The sequence below is a fragment of the Myotis brandtii genome, unplaced genomic scaffold (genome assembly GCF_000412655.1).
Source record: "Myotis brandtii unplaced genomic scaffold, ASM41265v1 scaffold180, whole genome shotgun sequence".
Taxonomy (NCBI): Eukaryota; Metazoa; Chordata; class Mammalia; order Chiroptera; family Vespertilionidae; genus Myotis; species Myotis brandtii.
The window spans coordinates 766,563-789,248 of NW_005356675.1; the positions used below are offsets into that span (position 1 = coordinate 766,563).

Consider the following 22,686-nt stretch of genomic DNA (forward strand, 5'->3'; position numbering starts at 1 on the left):
TGCCTACTCCCTCCCTCCCTCCCCTAAGCCCTCCCTCAGCAGAGGAAGCCAGAGCAGCAGCGGCCTCGGGACCGCCTGCGCCTGCTCATCTGCATCGAGTCCCAGTGCCAGAACCACACGTGAGTGGGTGCGCGGGTGGGGGCGGGGAGTGCTGTCTGGGGCACTAGACCTGAACCCTTTCCTCCATCCTCACTGCCACCCTAACCTGGGTGACCCCCCACGCTCCCATCCCAGCAGCAGGAGCTAACTGGGCTTCCTGGGCACACCCCCACCACCTCAGCCATTTCCAGACCACTCTGTGCGACCCTTCCCCATTAATTCTCCCACCAGCTCCTGTAAACTTCCTTCACTGCACATGACCATGCCCACCTTCCAACTGCACCTGGTCACTGAGGGCAGGGGTTCCTCCCTCTGTCCCCCCACCCAGAACAGATCCAGACCCAGGCAGATGCTGGCAATAGCTGTTGAAGAAAGGAATAAGTGAAGTTCAGAACTTCTGATTCTGGTTTTGAAAGCCCTCCACACTGGCCTGACACGGCTTTCTGCGGCCCCTCCCACCTAAGCTGCAGCAGCCAGCGCAGTGGGGTTCCTCAGAGCTGCCTCCAGCTTCGGCCAGGCTTGCCTTTCCCGAACCTGCAGCACAGCTGGCCCTGGGCAGACTGGCCTCCTTTGGGAGCCCAGTTCAGACAGTGCCTCCACCAGGAGACCCGAGACAGCTGTCCCTTTGGCGGGTCTTGTCAGTTGTGAGGGACGCGGGTGGGGTCTGGGGTGGAGGCTCTGTGACCCTCTTTCTGCTTTGGCCGCAGCTCCCTGGAGGCTGTCATAGGTCTGCAGAGCAGCGGTGAGCTCTTCACCATCTCCGTGAACGGTGTTCTGTATCTGCAGGTGCAGGGGCAGGCTTGGGCATGGGGGGTACCACCTGGTTGTGGCCATGGGTGACCTGGCAGGGAGGGGTGCTGGTGGGCACTAAGGGGCTCTGGGTGCAGCACCCCAACTCCAGGCCTGGGAGAGGCATTGAGACCTCCCAAGTCCCACACTGAGGGCTGGTGCTCCTAGTGGTAGAACAGGGGTCAGCTCCAGGGCCCAGACTGACCTCCCTCATGACACCTGAGCCCATTGCCACTGCAGGAAGCAGCACATGTAGTTATTTCCTACACAAATCTCTTTCTAGCACTGGGGATTTGGGCAAGTACTCAAGGAATTGATGCAAAGGTGAGATTCACTAAAAAAAAACTGTCAGTGTGGATGTGTGAACAGGAGCTCACATTTAAATAGAACTATGCAGGTCCCCTTCTAAGTGACCCATTTCATTGTCACAGCGCTCTGAGGTGGGTACTACCATTATTCCCATTTACAAACAGGGGAACAAAGCACAGAATGGTTAAATAACTCGCCCAAGCTCACACAGCAGTCAGGATTGGAGGCCCAGCTGCTGAAAGGCATTTAGTGGTCTGGTCTGGTCCCAGGCACCAAACACGTGGGGGGAGTCAAATGGCTCACGGTGCACCTGGAGTCCGAAAATGCGGGAGGGGTGGGTCCCCGGAGTCTGCAGTTTTGGGAGTTCCCAGGGGATGGGATCCTGCTGGTGTGTGGACCACATCTGGAGCAGCCATGCCAGAGTACTGATCAGTCCCACGGTAGCCCTGCCCCGCAGGTCAGAGACCAGGCCTGTGGGACGGGGCCACCCTCACACCCCAGGTTAGAGCCTTACAGGCTCCATATGCAGCACAGAAGCATGTTGGACTCTTGACCCCCTGCTGGCCCTGAGCAGAGGTTCGCTCTCACAAATGCGAACTGCAGGAGCCCATAAGCGCAGGGGCCAATGGAGCTGGAGAGAAAGCACTAGAACGGGGCAGAGGTGCTGTTTTGAGGGTGTGTGCCAGTGGCCAGGCTGACGCTGCTCTTCTCACAGATAGGGCAGTATACCTCCGTCTTCCTGGACAACGCTAGCGGCTCCCTCGTCACTGTGCAAGACGGCTCCCAGTTCAGCGCTCTCCTCCTTGGCATCTGAGCAGTATCGAGCTGGGACCCAACAATCTCTGGGCAGTGTTGGAGTGACAGAGGCCACATGCAGGAGAAAGCCCATTCAACTGCACACAGTGGCCCCTGCAGTTCAGCCCAGAGATGGCCACTCCAGGCAGCCTGGGGAGGTGACAAGCAAACCTGCTGTCCCAGAACCAGAAAGGACTTTAAGATCCCGCTTCACCAGAGTTCAGCGCACCCAGGCCTGGGCCCCCCGCTGCTGGCCTATTGGCTTGTCTAAAATCTCAGTTCCACCGGCCTGCATGGCTCAGTGGTTGGGTATCGACCTATGAACCAGGAGGTCACGGTTTCATTCCTGGTCTGGACACATGCCCAGGTGCGGACTCGATTCCCAGTGTGGGGCATGCAGGAGCCAGCCAATCAATTATTCTTTCTCATCACTGATATTTCTTTCTCTCTCTTCCTCTCTGAAATCAATAAAAATATATTTAAAAAATAAATAAAACCTCAGCTTCTTCACTGTGGCCAAGTCCCGCCCTTTCCATCTTTAAGTGTTGAGAGTGCCGGCACAGAGGAACGGCCGGTCTGCCTGCTGGGGTGCCCTGTGTAGAGGGGCAAGGCAGTCTGTGCAGGGCTGCAGGGCCTCCTAGGGTAAGTGAGCTGCATGGAAGGCCAGCTTTAGCAGCAGCCTTCTCACTGTGCCCATCTCCACCTGGGGCTCCCTCCCAACCACGCCTTTGGCATGTACTGATCACAGGATCCAAGACTCTCTTTGTGGCCCCTTGGTACAGGAGCCTTGGACATCAGACAGACACTGGACAGGGCTTATGGGGTGGGAGGCAGAGAGCCTGGGCCCAGCTTCCAGGAGCTCCTTTCACTTCTAACATGTACAAGCTAACTGGCACGCTCAGCTTGCAGACATGATTTATCAAAGAGGAGCGGTAAACCTTTTCATAGACAAAGTCCTTTCCCATCCCCTCTGAGGCTGACTCACTGCTAGGACCCACCAGCCATATGGAAGAGCTAGAAGATCCTTGAAGGCCCTGCTCATCCACCTGACCAGGCTAAAAAGAGGCTTCCCAGAAGCTAGCAGCCCCTGGTCCCCACCCCAGCCTAGCGGGGTCCATGGGTTCTGGGGCTCTTCAAGTATCCACTCTAGTTAGATGGAAATAGGCTCCAAGCTCAGATAGGTAGAGATGGAGACCATACTGAGAAAGAACTGGTCTTGAGAGGGCTGGGTACCACCAAGTCCCCTGTGCTGCTGCAGCAGTGATAGCACCTACATAGTTGTCAGCCTACAGCACATTCCATCTAAGGCAGTGGTTCTCAACCTTCCTAATGCCGCGACCCTTTAATACAGTTCCTCATGTTGTGGTGACCCCCAACCATAAAATTATTTTTGTTGCTACTTCATAACTGTAATTTTGCTACTGCTATGAATCGTAATGTAAATATCTGATATGCAGGATGTATTTTCATTGTTACAAATTGAACATAATTAAAGCATAGTGATTAATCACAAAAACAATATGTAATTATATATGTGTTTTCCGATGGTCTTAGGCGAACCCTGTGAAAGGGTCGTTCGACCCCAAAGGGGTCACGACCCCCAGGTTGAGAACCGCTGATCTAAGGAGCAAGAATGTCCCAGAGCAGGTGGTCCTTCCGAAGTTACCCAACCCCCATTCATACACACAATGGGCTCACATGAAATCTGCTACCACAGGATATGGCTGTTGTCACCTTAACCTCTTAGCTGGCCTCAGGATGACTTCCCCAGGAGCCTAAAGCTTCTACTCCTACACAGAAGTAAACATCTCACTCCCAGCTGGCTCCCAACATGAAACCCTGTACCCCTTGCCAGGCCTGGCACAGGCACGATTCTCAGTAGGACCTGCACCCGCCCTACTAGGAAGTGCCAGCTGGCCTGGTGTCCTGTGTCCCCACACTCTCTGATAAGGGCTGGTGTAGCCACAGATATTTTAGGAAAGTTATCTTTTACCCTTGAAAAAGCCACAGATCTCTTTCATTTTCTCCACATAAGTAGTATAGCCATTTATTAGAGTATTTATTTAGTATTGCCAGATGAAATATATTTATATAACTGACTTTATGAATTGATCAAGTACCTAAGAATTGTTACGTGATTATACAAAGTTACAAAAATAAAGTATAGACCTTAAAATATAAAATCTTAATCATTTTAGGCCAGGTCCACTGAGGATGGGGAGGAATGACCTCTTTGAGGTGAGGTGGGGGATGACCCCTAGCTGGGGAGAAGGCTTGGACTCTATGAAAGTGGGGGAAGGGCCTTGCCAGGGAAGCCACAGTGGCCAGCCTCTTCCAGCTCTGAGACAGTGGCACGCTGGGAATTAGGGGAATGTGAGTCACATGTTGACACCTAGTTTGCTATAGGAGGAGATTTATCGAGCAACTTATTTCCCAATTTGACATGTTGAGGCTCTTTCCTTCAATGATGCCAGTTCATCAGCAGCAATGGAGCCTGGCATGTAACTCTCTGGGGAAGGGTGTGCTCAAAATGTTCCCCTGAGGTACTTGTAGCAGGACACCAATCCCACCAACCGACTGGGTGATAAGACCATGTGTGTATGCTGGGCGGGGGCCAGAGAACATTACAAAACAGCTTTCTGAATGGCAAGTTTTTAAAAATCTTACATCATCCTGAGGCAAGTGTTTGCCCAAAAAGACCTCAGAGCTGCTTTCCTAAAAAGTAATTACAGCAATACCGATGACTTGTTTTACACAGAAATAAGAGCTTGAAAAGTATTTTCTAATCTTCCCGGTAGGCTGATCATGCATGCATTTTCCCCTGTGGACATCTTTAACAGAAGGGTACCACTGTAAGGTGTTATTGGAAGGTGGACTCAGCCCAGCAGAGCTCACTGAATGCACATTCTTACAATGCAGTTGGCTCTCAGAGGCCACACTCCACAGTAGCTTGACTGCTCCATCCGGGAAGTACATTCCACGCCCAGGGGATCCCGATGGGAGACCTGGTAAAAAGCCAGTCCTCCAGAGCCCTTCAGCCAGACTGTGCCTGTTCTCACAGGAATTAGAAACAAGCGGAACCACCGTGCTGCTTGAGAGAGCTCGTCAGGGGCACACCACTCTAGAGTAAATAACTTTGTGTACCAGTCTACTGTCCTGGCTAAGCCTGGATCGAGCTATAAAATGTTCTGTAACCTTATTTTTGTATGGAAATTTGAAAGAAGCTAGAGTGCTCCATTAGCCCAGGGGTTGGGACCTACCTGTCGTAACAAGACGACCAGAGTATATTCAAAAGCAAACACAATTAGCTTCTGAAGGGTCACGAGTTTCTCAAAATGTAATGAGATAAGATTAGAAAAAAGAGAAACTTTTATTTACAACCATGGGAATCCCACAGGAGTACACGAAACACACATAATGTGTACACACACACATGAACCTCTGAAGCCAGTGGCACGCCACGCCCTCAGTGCCCTATCCGCACCAACATCACCGTGACGTTATCCGCCGAACCCCGCTGCACTGCCTTGTTGGCCAGCCTATTGCAGGCTGCTTCGTAGCGGGCATCCACAGCAGGCTTCCCTTCCCGGCTCTGGATCTTCTCATCCTGCCGGGCAGGAAAGGGTGCTGGTGAATAGGGGAATCCTGCACCCCACCACTCTCCTGGGACAGCATCGCCAGAAGGAAGAATTGCTCAGTCTCCATCAGGGCAGGCAGGACAAACTGACCAGTCTCCCGGACATTGAAAATGCACACAAGGATACCCCCCAACAATGGGGATGTAGGGGAGGACTGGGGTGTCAGTAAGGTACAGCTGGACAACTGGCACTCACTCCCTTGTGCAATTTCTTACCTCGAGGCAGGACAAGATGAAGTTCACAGCTTCTTCTGGGGTAAAGACCTTGAAGAGGCCGTCGCAGGCCAGCAAAATGAACCTACAATACAGGGAAGAAATATAAATGGGTGTTAACAGTAAACTCCATAAAATCGCCAGTAACAGAGGAAAAAGAAACAAACACTTGTCCAACTACGAAAAAGCTAAGACTTTTAAAAAAGTAATTTGACTTCTATGAGACAAAGATTAAAACTACTTAAAAATAATTGTAGGTGGGTCTAATACATCAAAACTGGAACATGCCTTCTGTTCACCAATATTGAAAGTATGAATTCAAACATTAGGTAGGTATTGCACCTTCTTATATAAACGCAAAAGGTACATCACTGAATAAAAACATCAGGTATTATGGTAAATATACACAGAACTTCTTTCGCCACCTGCCTTGAGCCATTTCCCAAAGACATAAAGCTAGTGGTTAGACCAGGGGTGGGCAAACTTTTTGACTCGAGGGCCACAATGGGTTCTTAAACTGGACCGGAGGGCCGGAACAAAAGCATGGATGGAGTGTTTGTGTGAACTAATATAAATTCAAAGTAAACATCATTACATAAAAGGGTACGGTCTTTTTTTTTTTTAGTTTTATTCATTTCAAATGGGCCGGATCCGGCCTGCGGGCCGTAGTTTGCCCACGGCTGGGTTAGACCTAAATGGAACATCCTAGAAGCCATGCTGAGTCCAAGGCCCCAGGAGAACCACCACCCACCTTCACTGTCTGAAAACAGGATTATTTCCCTACCAAAACCCCCATCCTCTGGGCTTCCCAAGGAAAGTCATTCTGAACAATGGTGGCTCAGATAGAAAGATTTTAGTTCTCCAAGCACCAAGGAATGTTCCCCACGGCTTTAACCACTTCTCTTTTCTCACTGTCATACCCAGGTCTTAGTTCTCCTCTTCTGACTGGGCATTCATTCAACAGGCATTTACCAGCACCTAGTCTGTGCCTGGGACAGTGTGGGGCACAAGTCCCAGAAGACTCCTTCCCCTTCCAGTGAGGTGACAACCATCCAGAATGGAACTAGCATATCACACAGCAGGGGCCTGGTCTGGGGGCAGGCAGACAAGACTTTCCTGGGGCATCACTCAGAAAAACAGAGGAGGGGCTAGTGGAAACACGTTCCAAGACCCTAGGGTCAGCAAGAGCATGGCGTGCTGAAGGCAGGCATGGAGAACAGGGAGGCTGAGCAGGGAGGACCAAAGTAGGGCTCCTTACCTGCAGCACTGAGACCAAGGCTCAGAGCTATGCTCCAGAAGAGCTCCTACCCCCAAGGCTGCAGCTTGATCAATGAGCCTTTCACAGCTCCCTCATCACTCATTCTTGTGAGCCCCTTGTTCTGAGCTCTTTCCTATTCTCCTCTGCACCACTGCCTCAGTTCAGCCCCCGTTCAAGCCAGGGCCACCACCATATCCTAATGAGCCCCTGGGCTCCATCCTGCTCCAACCCCCAACATTTAGGACTTCCTGCCACCAGGCAGCCAGGCAGTGTGGTGCCTCATCTTCAGGCAGCTTAGAATGGCGATGGACAACTGAACAGACCGTCTTTCTCAACCTAGCTTGGTCTGCCTAAAAATCGCCCATGACCCTCCATCATGAGAAGCTAAAATTCAAACTCCTCAGCATGGAACTCAGTCAGTGGCCATCATCTCTCACCAACATCCCCTGCCACCATTCGCCCTTTCACGCCATCCCATTTTAATGCCTTTGTTGTGTGTTTCCTCTACTAGAAAACCCTCTTGTTCCTCCAACAGGGACACCCCCCACCCCCACTGGCCAGGCTCCCAGAGCAGCCCATACTCCTAGGACACGAGTGCCCCCAACCAGACTGTGTGGCCCACTAGAGCAGAACTGTAGAACTGTATTTTATCTCTCTGCACCTCCAGGGCCTAACACAGTGCCCAAGACACGGCTCCTTACAAGCCAAGAGTGGGGATAGATAGACCATATATGTGCATGCCCATGCCTCTAGCGGGCATTTTTACCTGTCATTGGGGGTCAGCTGGCAACGTCTGATGTCTGGCACAGAAGTGACCCCGCAGCGCTTGTACTGCCCATCCCCAATGGATCGGGACACCTCCAGCACACCTAAGACACGTCCGTCCCTAAAACAAAGGGAAAAGAATTCAGGCTCCGTCGGCCAGATCATAAGGCCACAGTACTTACACTCTGATCTTAAAATCAGAAAAATAGGACAGAATGAAAGATGTAGCCTGCAGAATTCACATTAAACAGCATCATGCCCTAGCCGGTTTGGCTCAGTGGATAGAGCGTCAGCCTGCGACTGAAAGGTCCCAGGTTCGATTCTGGTCAAGGGCACATGCCCAGGTTGTGGGCTCGATCCCCAGTGGGGGCTGTGCAGGAGACAGCCGATCATGATTTTCTCTCATCATTGATGTTTCTATCTCTTTCTCCCTTTCTCTCTGAAATCAATAAAAATATGAAACAAATAAAAAAAAACCACACAAAACAGCATCATCTCCTGACCTCAAATAATACACAGGAGATGTGCTGAGTCTCCATTGCTCTAGGTCAAGCATGCCAAACTCAGCCCACAACAAATATTTTTGCTGCCCAGCCAATATAACAGTATGTAAGAAACGTTTTAATAAAAATTTCGTAACTTTTACAATATCCTGTTATACATAATTATTAATAATGAACTACAATGTTCTAATGACTGATTACTATAATCGTGTTGCATTCATTTCCCTGACGCACAGGTGCACCATTTCTCTCACTAATACCAGCAGCGAATATTTTAGCAGCCAATTGCCTCGTCCTTAGTCTTGGACTAACTTGTTTGGTGTGTGCTACAGGAAATATTTCGCTTTCAGAGAATAAGAAAAATAGGTTTATTTGCGTCACACTTATTAATTTGTGCAGTTATTCATTGTCTGGTAAGTCAGTGTTCAAGGAAAAATATTAATTTATATTAAAATGTTCCATTATTTTATGTTAACGATTACTCATTTCAGCCCTTTGTATTCAGCATGTCTCTCTCGAAATAAACCTACATTTCTACGAAAATTGAAGCTTTTGTTTTTTTGCGGCCCACATAAACTTAAACCTTGTTTATTTGGCCCGTGTTAGCCTTTGAGTTTGACATGTTTACTCTAGGTCCGTGGTCGGCAAACTGCGGCTCACGAGTTACATGCGGCTCTTTGGCCCCTTGAGTGTGGCTCTTCCATAAAATACCACGTGCAGGCGCGCGTACAGTGCGATTAAAACTTCGTGGCCCATGCGCAGAAGTCGGTTTTCGGCCTGGGCGAGTCTATTTTGAAGAAGTACTGTTGATATTTGGCTCTGTTGACTAATGAGTTTGCTGACCACTGCTCCAGGTCATTAATATCCCTGCGGCCCTTGGTGCCTCAGCCAGGCTGCACATTAGAGGGAACAGTGCCCCCTCTGGCTGCACTTATGTGGTCACAATGGCCAGTTGATTTGCCCAAAGCTGGGAGTGGACTTAACTGGACTGAATAGGGGCTTGGCTTTGTTTTTCTGTTTATCTTAAAGCTCCTTAGGTGATTTGAGCATGCACACAGGGTTAAGAAAAGGTGGAACAGAGGACTATTTTGCATTTCAATCTAATTAGGTTTGGAAAATACTCAAAGTGACCATTCCCAGACTCCACAACACCTTTTATTTCCACTGGGTATGGGTATGATTAACTAACATACAATTGGTAACACTCTGCATAGCATTACACTTTTACCCGTCCTATTTTTAGGTAAAGGACACAGAGATGGTAAGGTGACCCATAAGTGGGACCATGCTGAAATACAGGGGAACAACAGTCCTTGACTCAAGGCCCCAAGAACAATTCTGGTGGTGCTACCACTGTGTGACCTCAGGCAGCTGCCACTGGGGGCCCTCAGACTCTCATGTCTACAGCCAGAGGAGAAACCACACTGGAGAAGATGCAGAAGAGCTTTTGGCAAACACCAAAGCTGGGCCTGGAGATGTTGTGTCAATGGAGGCACATGGCAGAACATCCTCGCCTGGGCCTGGGCCACTGTCTCGGAGTCAGAATTCAGCCTGGTCCTGGCCCTACACTGTGCCCAGTCACCCTCCCCGCAGGAACAGCTGAGGGATCAGCAACAGACTTAACCAGGCACCTGAAAGAAATTAAGCAGTACTCCCCATACAATTACTGCAGCAAACAGCAGGGGGCGAGGTACACAGGAGCAGAAGTGAAGATGGACAGGGTGGGTTGGGGGAGTCCCTCAGCCCTAAGAGTGCCATTAAGGAAGCCGCTCAAAGCATAAGAATCCAACCAAGTGCTTCTTCAGTGACCAAGTGGCCAGGTGCCCGGTATGGACACCCCTCCGCCACATCATGAATGCAGCTCGTTTCAAGGAGACCGAGTGTCATGACCTGGGCACAGGGCTGGACCACCACCTTCATGCTCAGACAAGTTCAACAGGACTACATGCTTCTTCACTACCCTCAGAGTTCCCCCACACCACCGTGCTGAGGAGTGAGGGGCTCTTAAGTCTCAACCCATGAATCCTGGGTACCACCTTCTCTGGCGCATTCCCCACTTTTGCTCAGCATTGTGTTAGTTCCCATCCCTTTCCCACCTGCCCATCAATCATAGCTTCATGCTTCCTCAGCCAGACAACTATTTTCCTGCTAGTTACACAGACAGAAGCCCTGATCTCTGTGATCTTTGCTGGTACTTTCTGTTCCAGTTTCTTCTTCACAATGAGAGAGAGGCACTGAGACGGTTGCCCTGGCGGCCAGGATAAGCTGCACACTGCTCTAACGTCAGCTCCTCTAGCACATCAGCAAAAGCAGGACACAGTCGGTCTCGATGCTTTTGCATCCTCTTCTGACTCAGATGCCCAAGTCCTGTGTCTTACTATGATGGATGCTAACAAAGTAACTGAAGGTGGATTCCAGAATAGCGCCTTTTCGATATCAGAGACCTGAATGTGACCTGGTCCCAGACACATGCACTGCGTATTTGTTTATTTAATATACTTTTATTGATTTTCTTTTACAAAGAGGAAGGGAGAGGGATAGAGAGTTAGGATAGTTAGAAACATCAATGAGAGAAACACCGATCAGCTGCCTCCTGCACACCCCCTACAGGGGATCAAGCCCACAACCAAGATACATACCTTGGACTGGAATCAAACCAGGGACCATTCAGTCCGAGGGCGGATGCTCGCCACTGAGTCAAACCAGTTAGGGCTGTACTTCATATTTACATCTAAATGCTACACATGCAAGCTTGCCTCATCTGTCCTGTCCAGTTGCCTTCCTCGTAAAATAAAAATAAAACTGCACCTTCTCAGAGAAGTCCACTGAGATAGTGTGACACATTGCTGCACACAGTATGCTACCTTTGGTGGAAGAAAGTAGGAAAAATAAGAATCTGTACACAGATTTGCTTCTTTCTGTAAGAAGAAACATTGGAGAGAATCCAGAACTATGAGTAAGGGGGACAGGCACGGAATCTATAAATAAGCCTTTTTATTTAACCATGTAAATGTGGGTTATTTTTTAAATTATAGTAAAAATATATACAAGATAAGATTTGCCTTTAACTATTTTTAACGTACAGTTGAGTGGCATTAACTGAGTTCACACTATTGTGCAGCCATCACCACCATCAGCTCGAGAACTCTCTTAATCTTCCCAAACTGAACCTCTGTTAAACATTCACACCACACCCTCTTCCCCTAGAGACCCCCATTTCACTTCCTGTCTCTATGAATCTGGCCATTCTATGCACCTCATATTCATGGAATCATACAGTGTTTGTCCTTCAGCGACTGGCTCATTTCACTCAGCATCAGGTCCTCAAGGTTGATCCATGCTGTAGCCAATGAGATGATTTCCTTCTTTTATAAGGCTGAATAGTATGCACTATATGGATGGACCACATCTGTTTAGCGCTTCATCTACTGATGGACACTAGGATTGCTTCCACTGTTTGGCTGTTGTCAATAATCCTATATAATAAAAGCCCAGCGACCGAATGGTGCAACAACTGGAATGACCGTAGCCCCTCACCCTGGCTGGCCCTGCCCCTGATCGGCCCCCATCGGGGCGGGCTGACTGGACCCCACCAGTGCATGAATTCATGCACTGGGCCTCTAGTATTACTATAAACATGTATGTGCACACCCGTCCAAATCCTTGCTTGCAATTATTTTGTGGAATTGCTGGATCACATGGTAATTCTATTTTTAATATTAGAGGAACCTCCATACTGTTTTCCACCACAATTGCACCATTTTACATCCCCAACAACAGTGCACAAGGTTCAGATTTCACCATGTAAAAGGCTTATAATATAGGGGGAAAAGCCCTAAAATCTAAGACAAATTGAAACTAGTGATAATGACAAAGGTGGTAACACAAGCACAGTGAAAGCAATTATTCTAGGTTTACAAACATGTCCTTCATGAGAAATAGTTCAAGGACAAGATAACCACACTATAAGGAACTCAAACTTTGTAATAGTGATAATGCAAATAAATGTACTGTTATTAGGAACCAAGATTTTCAGCAAAAAGGACAGATCTATGACTACTGACTCACAAAAGAGAAAGCCCTGTACTGTTAAATTTGAATAAGAAATAGCAGCCTATGCTCACCATCTAAAGAGTACTGAACAGACTTAGAATTAGTGACATCCCGGGTGAAACAAGAGTCCCCAGCACATGGAGCTAGGTTTTAAAGATGAATGGAACAGTCAGCTCAAAGGCACTCCCTTTCACTGGCTACATTGGGGGTAAAGTGAGCAGGAAACGCACCAGGACCCTATGACTAGCATCAGCACTGAAATCACACCCCCTGACAAATGGTGGTTCACAGAGCAAGGAGAGAGGAGAAAGGGAGAGAAGCGGAGTGAAAAGAAAAACCACTAGGCACCTGGGTAGCTCAGTTGGTTACAGCATTGTTCTGATAGGCCAAGGTTGCAGTTTCAACCCCATCAGGGCACATACAAGAATCAATCAATGAATAAGTTAAATTAAGTTAACAAATCAATCTTTCTCTCTCTTTCCCACCCCCTCCCCTCTGTCTCTAAACATCAATCAATGCAGAAAAAAAAAAATAAGGGAAAAAACCCACTAATTTCCATAAGTGCAGGGGGCCATCTTACTTTGCAAATTGATAATGAAAGAATTGGACAGCCAGTTGGCCTGGAGGTCAAATCCCCCTAGTATTAACTACAACAATCAAGGCTTAACAACAACAAGACTGCGCACAAAGACCACTAGTGGGTGCACCCAGAAAGCATAAAAAATGCGGAGACAAAGAAACAGGACAAAATTGTCAATGATGTATATTGAGTTCAGAACCACACTTTTAAGGTCCCTCAAGAACTGTCTAGAAGCCGCCGATAAACTTATTGAGATCTACAAGAAATCTAATGAGACCCTCGATGTTGTGATAAAGAACCAACTAGAAATTAAGCATACACAGACTGAAATAAAGAATATTATACAGACTCCCAACAGCAGACCAGAGGAGCGCAAGAATCAAGTCAAAGATTTGAAATGCGAAGAAGCAAAAAACACCCAACCGGAAAAGCAAAATGAAAAAAGAATCCGAAAATACGAAGATAGTGTAAGGAGCCTCTGGGACAGCTTCAAGCGTACAAACATCAGAATAATAGGGGTGCCAGAAGATGAGAGACAGCAAGATATTGAAAACCTATTTGAAGAAATAATGGCAGAAAACTTCCCCCACCTGGTGAAAGAAATGGACTTACAGGTCCAAGAAGAGCAGAGAACCCCAAACAAAAGGAATCCAAAGAGGACCACACCAAGACACATCATAATTAAAATGCCAAGAGCAAAAGACAAAGAGAGAATCTTAAAAGCAGCAAGAGAAAGAAACTCAGTTACCTACAAGGGAATACCCATACGACTGGCAGCTGATTTCTCAACAGAAACTTTGCAGGCCAGAAGGGAATGGCAAGAAATATTCAAAGTGCTGAATACCAAGAACCTACAACCAAGAATACTTTATCCAGCAAAGCTATCATTCAGAATTGAAGGTCAGATAAAGAGCTTCACAGATAAGGAAAAGCTAAAGGAGTTCATCACCACCAAACCAGTATTATATGAAATGCCGAATGGTATCCTTTAAGAAGAGGAAGAAGAAGAAAAAGGTAAAGATACAAATTATGAACAACAAATACACATCTATCAACAAGTGAATCTAAAAATCAAGTGAATAAATAATCTGATGTACAGAATGAACTGGTGATTATAATGAATCAGGGACATAGAAAGGGAATGGACTGACTATTCTTGGGGGGGAAAGGGGAATGGGAGATGCGGGAAGAAACTGGACAAAAATCGTGCACCTATGGATGAGGAATTGAACATCGACCCTGCTTTCTGGAAAGCAAGTATGGTTCATTCATACCCCACTGATGAAGGAAAGCCTCTCCTTGTAGGATGCCTGTTAATACCTGTGGCAGGAATTCCAGAAGCAGGAAATCATCTTTGTCATCCCTATGAAATAGATTCAGACAAGAATCACTAAGGGACCTACCACCATGAGATGAAAGATGGATGCAAAACAGAATGTTCCCAAGGTGCTAAAGCACATCTCTCCAGATCACCTGCTGATCACACAGGAAAACCTGTGCCTTTCCCTGTGGGGACTCATTACCACCAAAGTCCAGTGCTGGGAACTCAGCAACAGTGACCTGACGTGGCCACTAAAGTGAGGGATCATCAAATATAGGCCACCCCCCAATATTTTTCTAAAAATGTTTCATCTGAATCTAAAGAAGACTTTAGAGCTAATTTCTAGTTTATGGGAAAAACATGCAAACAACTTAATTGATACCATGAAAACACAGGCAAACTCAGAACGTGACCCTATACAACCACTGGCCTAGACAACTGCATGATCCAACCTGAGGAAGAGTGGAGACCATTCTACACTGAATGATGTGAATCCAAGGTGAGCATGAGCGCTGGCTGGACCCTGTTTTCAAACCAAGACACTTTGGGGACAACTTGGAGAAATATGAATACAGACAGAATTACAGATAACCTAAAGAATTATTTTCTTAAGTGTTATCTGCAACTAACTTCCAGATAGTTCTGCCTAGCATACACATACATGAAGCAAATATGGCAAAATGTTAATTACTAAATCTAGGTGGTAGATATTGAAATGTTTACTTAATTTTATAAAATGTTTGATAATTTTAATGAAGTGGGAAGGGTAGAGGGAAATAAATGCCCACCAGTCCTGGACTCGGCAGATGGGGTCACAGCCTGGCCCTGCTGCTGAGGAGCAAGGTCACTGCCACATGAGCCTCCTTGCCCTCTTCTCTGAAGTGCAGGGTTCACCTTGAGCACACTGTCAAATGAGCTCCCTAAGGTGGGTACTGGGAAAAAGGAAGAACCTGCAACAGAGCTGATCATTCACCCATAGGACTGTCAATGTCAAAAGCCTTTCCAAGGAGTTCAGGCAAAGCAGAATTTTAAAGTTATAAGAAAGGGCAGAAAAGATGATGCTGACATTAACACTGGGATCACATTCTCGAGCATTAACTTCTGCAGCAGCCACAATGGGAAAATGGGGCACGTGCCACTGCCCAAGGTCTAGAACCATGCCCACAGTCCCATCAGTGCTAAGATGACCACACTATGACCAAGGTTATCTCTTACTACCATTCCAGCAATTTTGAACAAACTCAAAGAGTGCTGCCTCCTCTCCAGACCTCTCTGCACTGCTGGCTAGAATCAGCCTGGAGTAAAACTTGTCTAAGGACAAGTGATTGCAGCCTTATATTGCTGATACTTCTCTCTCATCTCCAACAAAAATGTAAGACTAATGGTCAAACTGTAAAATGAACCAGAAAACACTTCTGGTCAAATCCATAACACCATGTCCCAGGAGTGAATCCTCGTTAAGTGTATTACGACTGAAGCCTTGGAGAGATGAATGGAGGTGCTGTGGGCAGAACCAGGGCAGAAGGCCCCTGGCCAGGGGAGCTGCTCCCCAGGAAACCCAGAGACCGTCAACCTGTCACATACTTCCTGTCTAAATACTTTAGATGTTCTCTCTGAGCAACTCCCCTAAACTGTAACTTATTCAGTTGTGACAAATGATAGTATTTATGGAAGTTCCTAGGACCAGAGAACTGTTGCAAATGGTGACCTTGAATTTGAGGCAGGTTTCCTCCCTTTGCAAATTTAGGAAGGCATGTTTCTTGTACACATTTTGCTCCCACTTGGACATAGTGAAATCCTACAACCTTCATTCACCTACTTCACAGGTCAGACCTCAGTCTCATCACACTAAAGGCTGCATGACAAGGAAAGTTCTCCGCTCGGAGGACTTATGGCCATTCCTCCCTCCCTCCCTGGAGTTCCCACAGTCCCTGGTTACCTGACGTTCCCTCCAGCCTTCTGTATTCTCATTCGTTCTTCATACTGTGTTGGGTTATGCTCCTTGCTGAGGCTTAAGGCTGCATGTTTTTGACTCTCCTCATTATAACGACACAGGATTGCCTGGGAAGATGGAGATTACAACAGCAATAAAATTCAGGAGCCCAGTGCCCAGAGTTACCAGTTGAAGACAAAGGTCAACCATGGAGTTTCAGAGTCAGCCTCCTGCCGACAAACACGAGTTCAAAGAAGAGCCCAAGTGGCAAAGTGGTGTCACAGTAACACTAGCCAGGGAGAGAGGCCCCGGTGTGGGCTCTGTTGGGTGACTAGAGTGGGCACTCATCCTCTCTAAGATGTTGTCCTCTCATGGGTGACGTGGAAAGGAGGCAGTTAATGAGCACCAAAGCCCCCTTTGGGCCGAGTTACTAGTTCCCACGTCTACACGAGGCAAAGATGAGGGCATGCTGACCAAGTGCATCTCCATGTGCTCCTGACACCACATTTACCATATAGTAACTTCTGGATAAACCTGGATTTTACAGAGGAGGGAGCTGAGGCCTGGAGGATAGGTATCATGTCCAACGTCACACACAGGATTCAAATTTGACTCCAAAGTCCCCCCTCTCCCTTTGTCTTGGTCCAATTTTACTCATGCTATTTTAAGTCACTTGGTCAAAACACTTATGTACTGGAGATAGCCTACTAAGAGGACCTCCAGAATATAAACTCCACTAGGCAGGAACTGTCATCTGTAATGTTCACGGCAGCATCCCTACTGTTTATTTCTTCAGGAAATAAATCACCCTAAAAGCTACAGGGGCTGGGGGCAGCTGTCTTCAGTTCTGCAGATGGTGCTCATGGGTGGGAAGAGTCACTCTGTCACTGTGACTCCAAAGGATCACGAGACGGAGGCTGGCTGAAAATGCTCCTGGCTGAAGGCAGGGGGCTGAACCCACCTTGCAGAAGGCCAGCCTCTAGCTTTGTTTCCCACCACAGGCTGTCAGCAGTGGGAAATGACTGGCTTTTCTCCCTTAGCCTTGTGAACTGGGCTCCTTGCATGAATGGCGCATCACCTAGCACTTTCCTAGCTGCAGCTCTTGAGTTATTCTAACATAACAATGATTTTGAGAAGCAAGGGCCTGTGGTCAGAGATATGAGGTTAAGTGATATTTGTAACTGCACACCAATTAAATTCCAACCTATAGCACTACCCTGACAGAGTACACACACAAAAGGAAACAGAAAACAAAAAGAATGTATTTGGGTTTTAAAGCAGAAGAGGTCTACTGCAGGATGTAAGTCTTCCCAGGGAACAAAGTGACCCAAGCTCAGCTGTTGCTCCCCACCCAGAATCTACACTCTGCACTGGAGCCCCTGCAGCAATCCCGCAGAACATTCCGACCCAGCCTTCGTCATTTCAATCTTAGTCAACAAGCGCCTGCTGCCACTCTTCCCCACAGAACATGGTGTTAGCTAAGCGGGTGGCTCCAGAGCCGCATACCCGACTATCTCCGAGGTTGGCAATATAAAGAGTGTTGTCTACAGCCAGAACACACGTGGCAGTGGACCCATCTTTCCAGGCAGGTTTCCTGGGGGGAAAGACATCAGAAATACAGTCACCACCAACATGCTAGCACTTCGAAACTAATTTCCAGAGTTGAATGGGAAGTGGTGTAAACTTTAAAATGAAGAGTTTCCTTAATACTTGCTTTTTTTCTGTTTCAGATTTAGTTAACAATTACAAGAACTTACTTGGTGCCAGGTACTTTTCAGACAGTGAGTGTTAGTATGAAACAGAATCAGAAGATCTGAAATGCATCCAGGAAAAGAACACACACACACACACACTTCATTCATACGTTTTCATGTGGTTTCACTTACTGGCTTGAAGCTTGTTTAAGAAACTCTTCATCAGTATGCTTAAAAGTGTCCAAAAGGCATCTCTTCACAGTTTTCTCCACACTGATTACATCTCCTATTACAGAAGGAACAAAAGAAAAACTCTTAAGGAGGAAAGGTTACCCTCCACCCACTGTCATTCTGTTTCTGAACTACGACCAAGAACAATCTGCACGGCTGGTGTGGCTCAGTGGTTGAGCATTGAACTATGAACTAGGAGGTCATGGTTCAATTCCTGGTCAAGGCACATGCCTGGGTTGCAGGCTTGATCCCCAGCAGGGCGTGTGCAGGAAGCAGCCGATCAATGATTCTCTTTCATCAATTATGTTTCTATCTCTCCCCTACCCTTCCTCTCTCTGAAATCAATAAAAACTTTTTTTTAAAAATAAAAACTATCTATTTCCTCACCTACAGGACAGTACCATTTGCACTGGTGGTAGTAGACTCCCAAGTATAAAGGCAGGACACACACTTGTATCACAGACATTTCAGGAGAGGTGCCCATCACTCAGAGACATGAGGAGCTCTACAAGGCACACCTGCTCACCTCAGAGCCCACTCCTCACAGGTTTGCTCTTTTACTTATTTATTATTTTTAAATATATTATTATTGATTTCAGAGAGGAAGGGGAGAAGGAGAGATAGAAATATCAATGATGAAAGAGAATCATTGCCTCCTGCACAGCCCCTACTGGGGCTTGAGCCCACAACCTGGGCATGTGCCTGACCAGGAATCTAACTGTGACCTCCTGGTTCATGGGTTGATATTCAATCACTGAGACACCTGGCTGGGCTCAGCTCCACTCTTTTAATTGTCATGATTTTTGTAAAAGCCAAAACGACATCTCAGTGAGTCACACAAACAGCAAACACCAAGATGAACATGAACTGATTTATTTCTATCTCACCTTTAGGAAATTTCCTGATTAAGTTCTGATGTAAATTCTGTGCAGCAAATTTTGAGGCTCGAATTCCTCCATGTCCATCAAAAACAGCAAAATAGGAAACCCGGGTACTAGGAGAATGATTGAGAGTCAATGAGATTCTCACAGCAAACATTATACCTCTCCATTAAAGCTTTCCCACCTTATTTCAAACAGTGAACTTTGACACAACAGAGGAAGTCCCACCGGTAAGACACCAGTCACACTGTCATGAATGGAAAACAGGTAATGACACTGAGACAAATGTGTAAGTAAATTTCATAGTATTTCAAAATTAAACATGTTTTAAAAATCAAGGTCTATTAACTGATTTTTCACTGAAGGTGAAACTAAAATTCAGGATTTTTTCTATTTAAACTAGATTTGGTTTTAAACACCAAGACACAGATAAACAGTTACTGACCAAGAATCAAAAATATCTGTAAGGGCAGGGGGCAGGGTTGTTACTCAAACTTGGACAGATATCTAAATCTTAAAGCCTACCTCACCAGACTTATTCCTATCCCCCTCTCAAGTTTTGCCAGAAAACTCACATATATATGGAATAAATGGCATTTATAAAGGGTTTCAAGAAAAAAATAAAATCCTTATGAGAAAGAACATTTTTACTGCGGAGCTGCTTTTTCCAAACATTTTTGCAATATCTTTTCATTTGGGACATCATGAGACACAGGAAAAATAAACTCAGAACTTAAAACTGCTATCTTGCAGCATGGTATCTACCAGGTATGGGTTAGTGTTCCCCACCAAAGGGTTCCTTAGAAGTACCTATCCTGGCTTTAAAAGCCCCCTCCGAGGGCTCCTTAGAAGTACCTATCCTGGCTTTAAAAGCAACTCCATAGTACACTCCTGATCCTGGTGAGCATGAGTGCATGCATATATACACAGATGACCTTATAGGGCCATCACCTCCTCATCTACTGGACAAAAGCCACTAGCACCAATGGCTCCAGCACACTGTATGTTAACAACCAACTGGTGTCAGTTAATGAATGTATCGTATATGTTATGTAATTATGGAAATTAGGTGGTATATATGTAATTATTATATATGTAAACATGTAAGTTAATGACCACCTCCACATCCCACCTTTGGGTTGCTTTTCCACCACACCCAAGACCTTATCCAGAAGGCTTCATTGAGTTTGTGCAGGTTTGGTAATTTCCTGTTTTTCTTCTCCTGATGCCATTCCTGCATCTGGTTCTCTTTCTGTGCCCTCACTAGCTGCACTAGCTCTCCTTCCTTCACTGCTATGTTCAGTGGTTTCCAGCTCTAGCTTCTGGGTCCCAGAACAAGAAAACTCCCTGCAAGCAGCTCTTCAGATTGTGGGGAAGAGAACACACCCTGAAGGCCCCCAATGTGGAGCCATTTCCCATTTATCAGGTTTCTCGATTTCAGCATGACTGACATTTGGAGCTGCACGATTCTTTGTTGTGGTGCGACCTTGGGAGTTGTAGGATTTAGCAGCATCCTGAGCCTCCCCACCAGATGCCAGTAGCACAACCTTCCACTGTGACAACAAAAAATGCCAAAGGGAGGGGGGCTAAAATCAACTGCGGTGAGAACTACCACTGTTGAACCAAGCAGCTCAAGTGTTATGTGTCAATCTTTCTAATAAATACAAAGTGGACAAAGTCCAAAACTGAAATCAGAGCTTGGTCCAGAGACTTTTAGGCCCACCAGGCTTGCCAGAGCAGGGACACTCACATGAGGGATGATAGGGGCCTACACTCCTCCGTGATGTCATTCAGGATGACATGGGCATCCTGCATCTCCTCCCGCTCGCCCTTCCGCTCAGCCACGTAGCCTTTCAAACCAAAAATCACTGAAGAGGCTAAGGAAAAGAGAACAAAAAGCCAATACAAAACTGTGCCCTGCCCTCCAGAAGCCCTAGTCCCAGAGCAAACAAGAGGGAACTCTGGCTATTTTACTCGGCAGTCTTAACAGGCAAACAAGCTCTTCTCCTCAAGGCATCTCCCCACTACAAGTCTGTAACTGAAATCAGACCACTGATGGTCAGGGCTGGTCTCTGCAAGGCTAAACAGTGGAGAGGAGACAGGCAGATGACAGCAAGTTAGTACAGGACAACTCCGTTTAAGGCATTAAAGCAAAATACCAGAGTTAAGAAATGTACTGTCATTTGAATGGGGGGAGAAGGGGTTCCAGTAAATCTAATCTGGTCAATAATTTCATGAGGACAGAAAAATTCCTACTCTAGAGAAATGCAAGTAGAGTTTATCCCAAAGGTCCTGCTGGACATATGAAAATATGTTATTTTCATGCCTGAGGCTTAGTGAAGAATTTGAACAACTGGTAAGATCAGCTGCTTTTACTCTAATTGAGGGAGAAAAAGATAAAGGGAAGGGACAGATACCTCCTTCTATTGAAAAGCCTGGCTAGCTTAAGCTCACCTTTTGACCCCTAGGGCCATGCAATTGAAGTGAGCACTTTCTGAAGAGCAGCTGTGGGTGGGCAGAGCTCTTTAGGCTAGGGTGCTGAAAACTCAGCTGAAGACCAGCAGAGCAAAGTAGGTCCTCTCATATACCTCCAAGTGCACCCTGCAGCTTTGAGGTGCTTTGTGGTAAAAAAACAAACAAAACCAAAGGGGTTGGGACAGTGAATGAATCTACAACTATTTATCTTTAATAGATACTTTTCATTTCCCTTACTCTGTGACAAATTACAAAGCTGACTACAAATTTCAATTGCTTTTCCCAGCCTTGGGCTCTTTCTAGGGAAGTTGCCTACTGAGTTAACCATAGAATCAAAATACTAATCATCAGGCTGTAACTAAGACAGGGAATTTGAGAGAAATGGATGGTCTGCAGGCTACCTGATCACTAGAAAGGGTTAAGTGAAAACTCTGTGTTGTTTAAGACTAGGAACAACTGTAGGTTTCCTACCTGACCCAAGGTAGGGTCAGAGGCAGAGACGTCCATGGAAAGTAGAGAGAGAGAAGGCAGGAGTAAACTTCAGGAGTCTGTCTGCAAAAAGGGAGCCCTACCCAATTCTTAAATACAGACACAGAGAGGAAGCAGTATCATCAAAAAGCTGAGCTCTGGGTTGTTTTAAATTATGAAGTCTAATACATTTGTTTTCAAACTGTCTGAAAACCTTTACAAACTTTCTTTTCCACAAGCTCTTCACTGCCATTCTCCTCTTCTTCAGAGGGTTTTCTCTTTGCTCCTTTCCCTTCATTCTTTACCATCTGGGATATGGAGGTGTCAAGAGAACCTGGAAATAAAGTAAAAGCCAGACAGAAACAGCTGTAGACTTACAAAAAGACCCCTGCAGATCAGGCTGCATCCCAGCCCTCAAAGATAAAATGTCATGTCCAGCAGTCATAGCTCTGACTCCAAGGGCCAGGCCAGTGTGCCTGGGCACCACAGTGGGAGACCACACCAACCATGAGAGGATCTGCAAGAGAGGCTTCTCAGTGGTAAAAAGAGACATCTGTACTCGGGCTGTAGCACATGCATGGTGTTGTACATCCACAGGCCCTTATTTACAATTAGGGAAGTTTCCAAAATCTGCAAAGTGACACATACTAAACAAGTTAAAAAAAAAAAAAAAAAAAAAAGA

The 22,686-nt window shown here is 46.5% G+C and overlaps 2 protein-coding genes across 6 annotated transcripts in view; one reads left to right on the forward strand and one right to left on the reverse strand.

The window, feature by feature from the left end:
* The window catches only part of FAM132B (family with sequence similarity 132, member B), a gene marked incomplete at its 5' end in the record, with an annotated part of 6,914 nt that extends 4,583 nt beyond the window's left edge, over positions 1-2,331 (forward strand). Inside the window, 3 exons of the mRNA XM_014537643.1 lie at positions 29-119; positions 807-885; positions 1,913-2,331. Coding sequence (XP_014393129.1) covers positions 29-119; positions 807-885; positions 1,913-2,011 — 269 coding nt within the window. The remainder of the gene's footprint in view (positions 1-28; positions 120-806; positions 886-1,912) is intronic.
* A 3,012-nt stretch (positions 2,332-5,343) lies between these two features.
* Positions 5,344-22,686, reverse strand: part of ILKAP (integrin-linked kinase-associated serine/threonine phosphatase) — a 32,390-nt gene continuing 15,047 nt past the window's right edge. For 2 of the 5 annotated variants that reach the window (XM_014537634.1, XM_014537631.1), the window contains 9 exons: positions 22,383-22,521; positions 20,812-20,938; positions 19,068-19,174; positions 18,142-18,235; positions 17,762-17,849; positions 16,262-16,383; positions 7,867-7,986; positions 5,846-5,927; positions 5,344-5,599 (listed from right to left, as the gene is read on the reverse strand). In XM_014537634.1, coding sequence (XP_014393120.1) covers positions 5,459-5,599; positions 5,846-5,927; positions 7,867-7,986; positions 16,262-16,383; positions 17,762-17,849; positions 18,142-18,235; positions 19,068-19,174; positions 20,812-20,938; positions 22,383-22,521 — 1,020 coding nt within the window. In that variant the 3' untranslated portion in view covers positions 5,344-5,458. Of the gene's footprint in view, positions 5,600-5,845; positions 5,928-7,866; positions 7,987-16,261; positions 16,384-17,761; positions 17,850-18,141; positions 18,236-19,067; positions 19,175-20,811; positions 20,939-22,218; positions 22,339-22,382; positions 22,522-22,686 lie in introns of all 5 variants that reach the window. The other 3 variants (XM_014537633.1, XM_014537632.1, XM_014537635.1) reach the window with 2 other exon arrangements.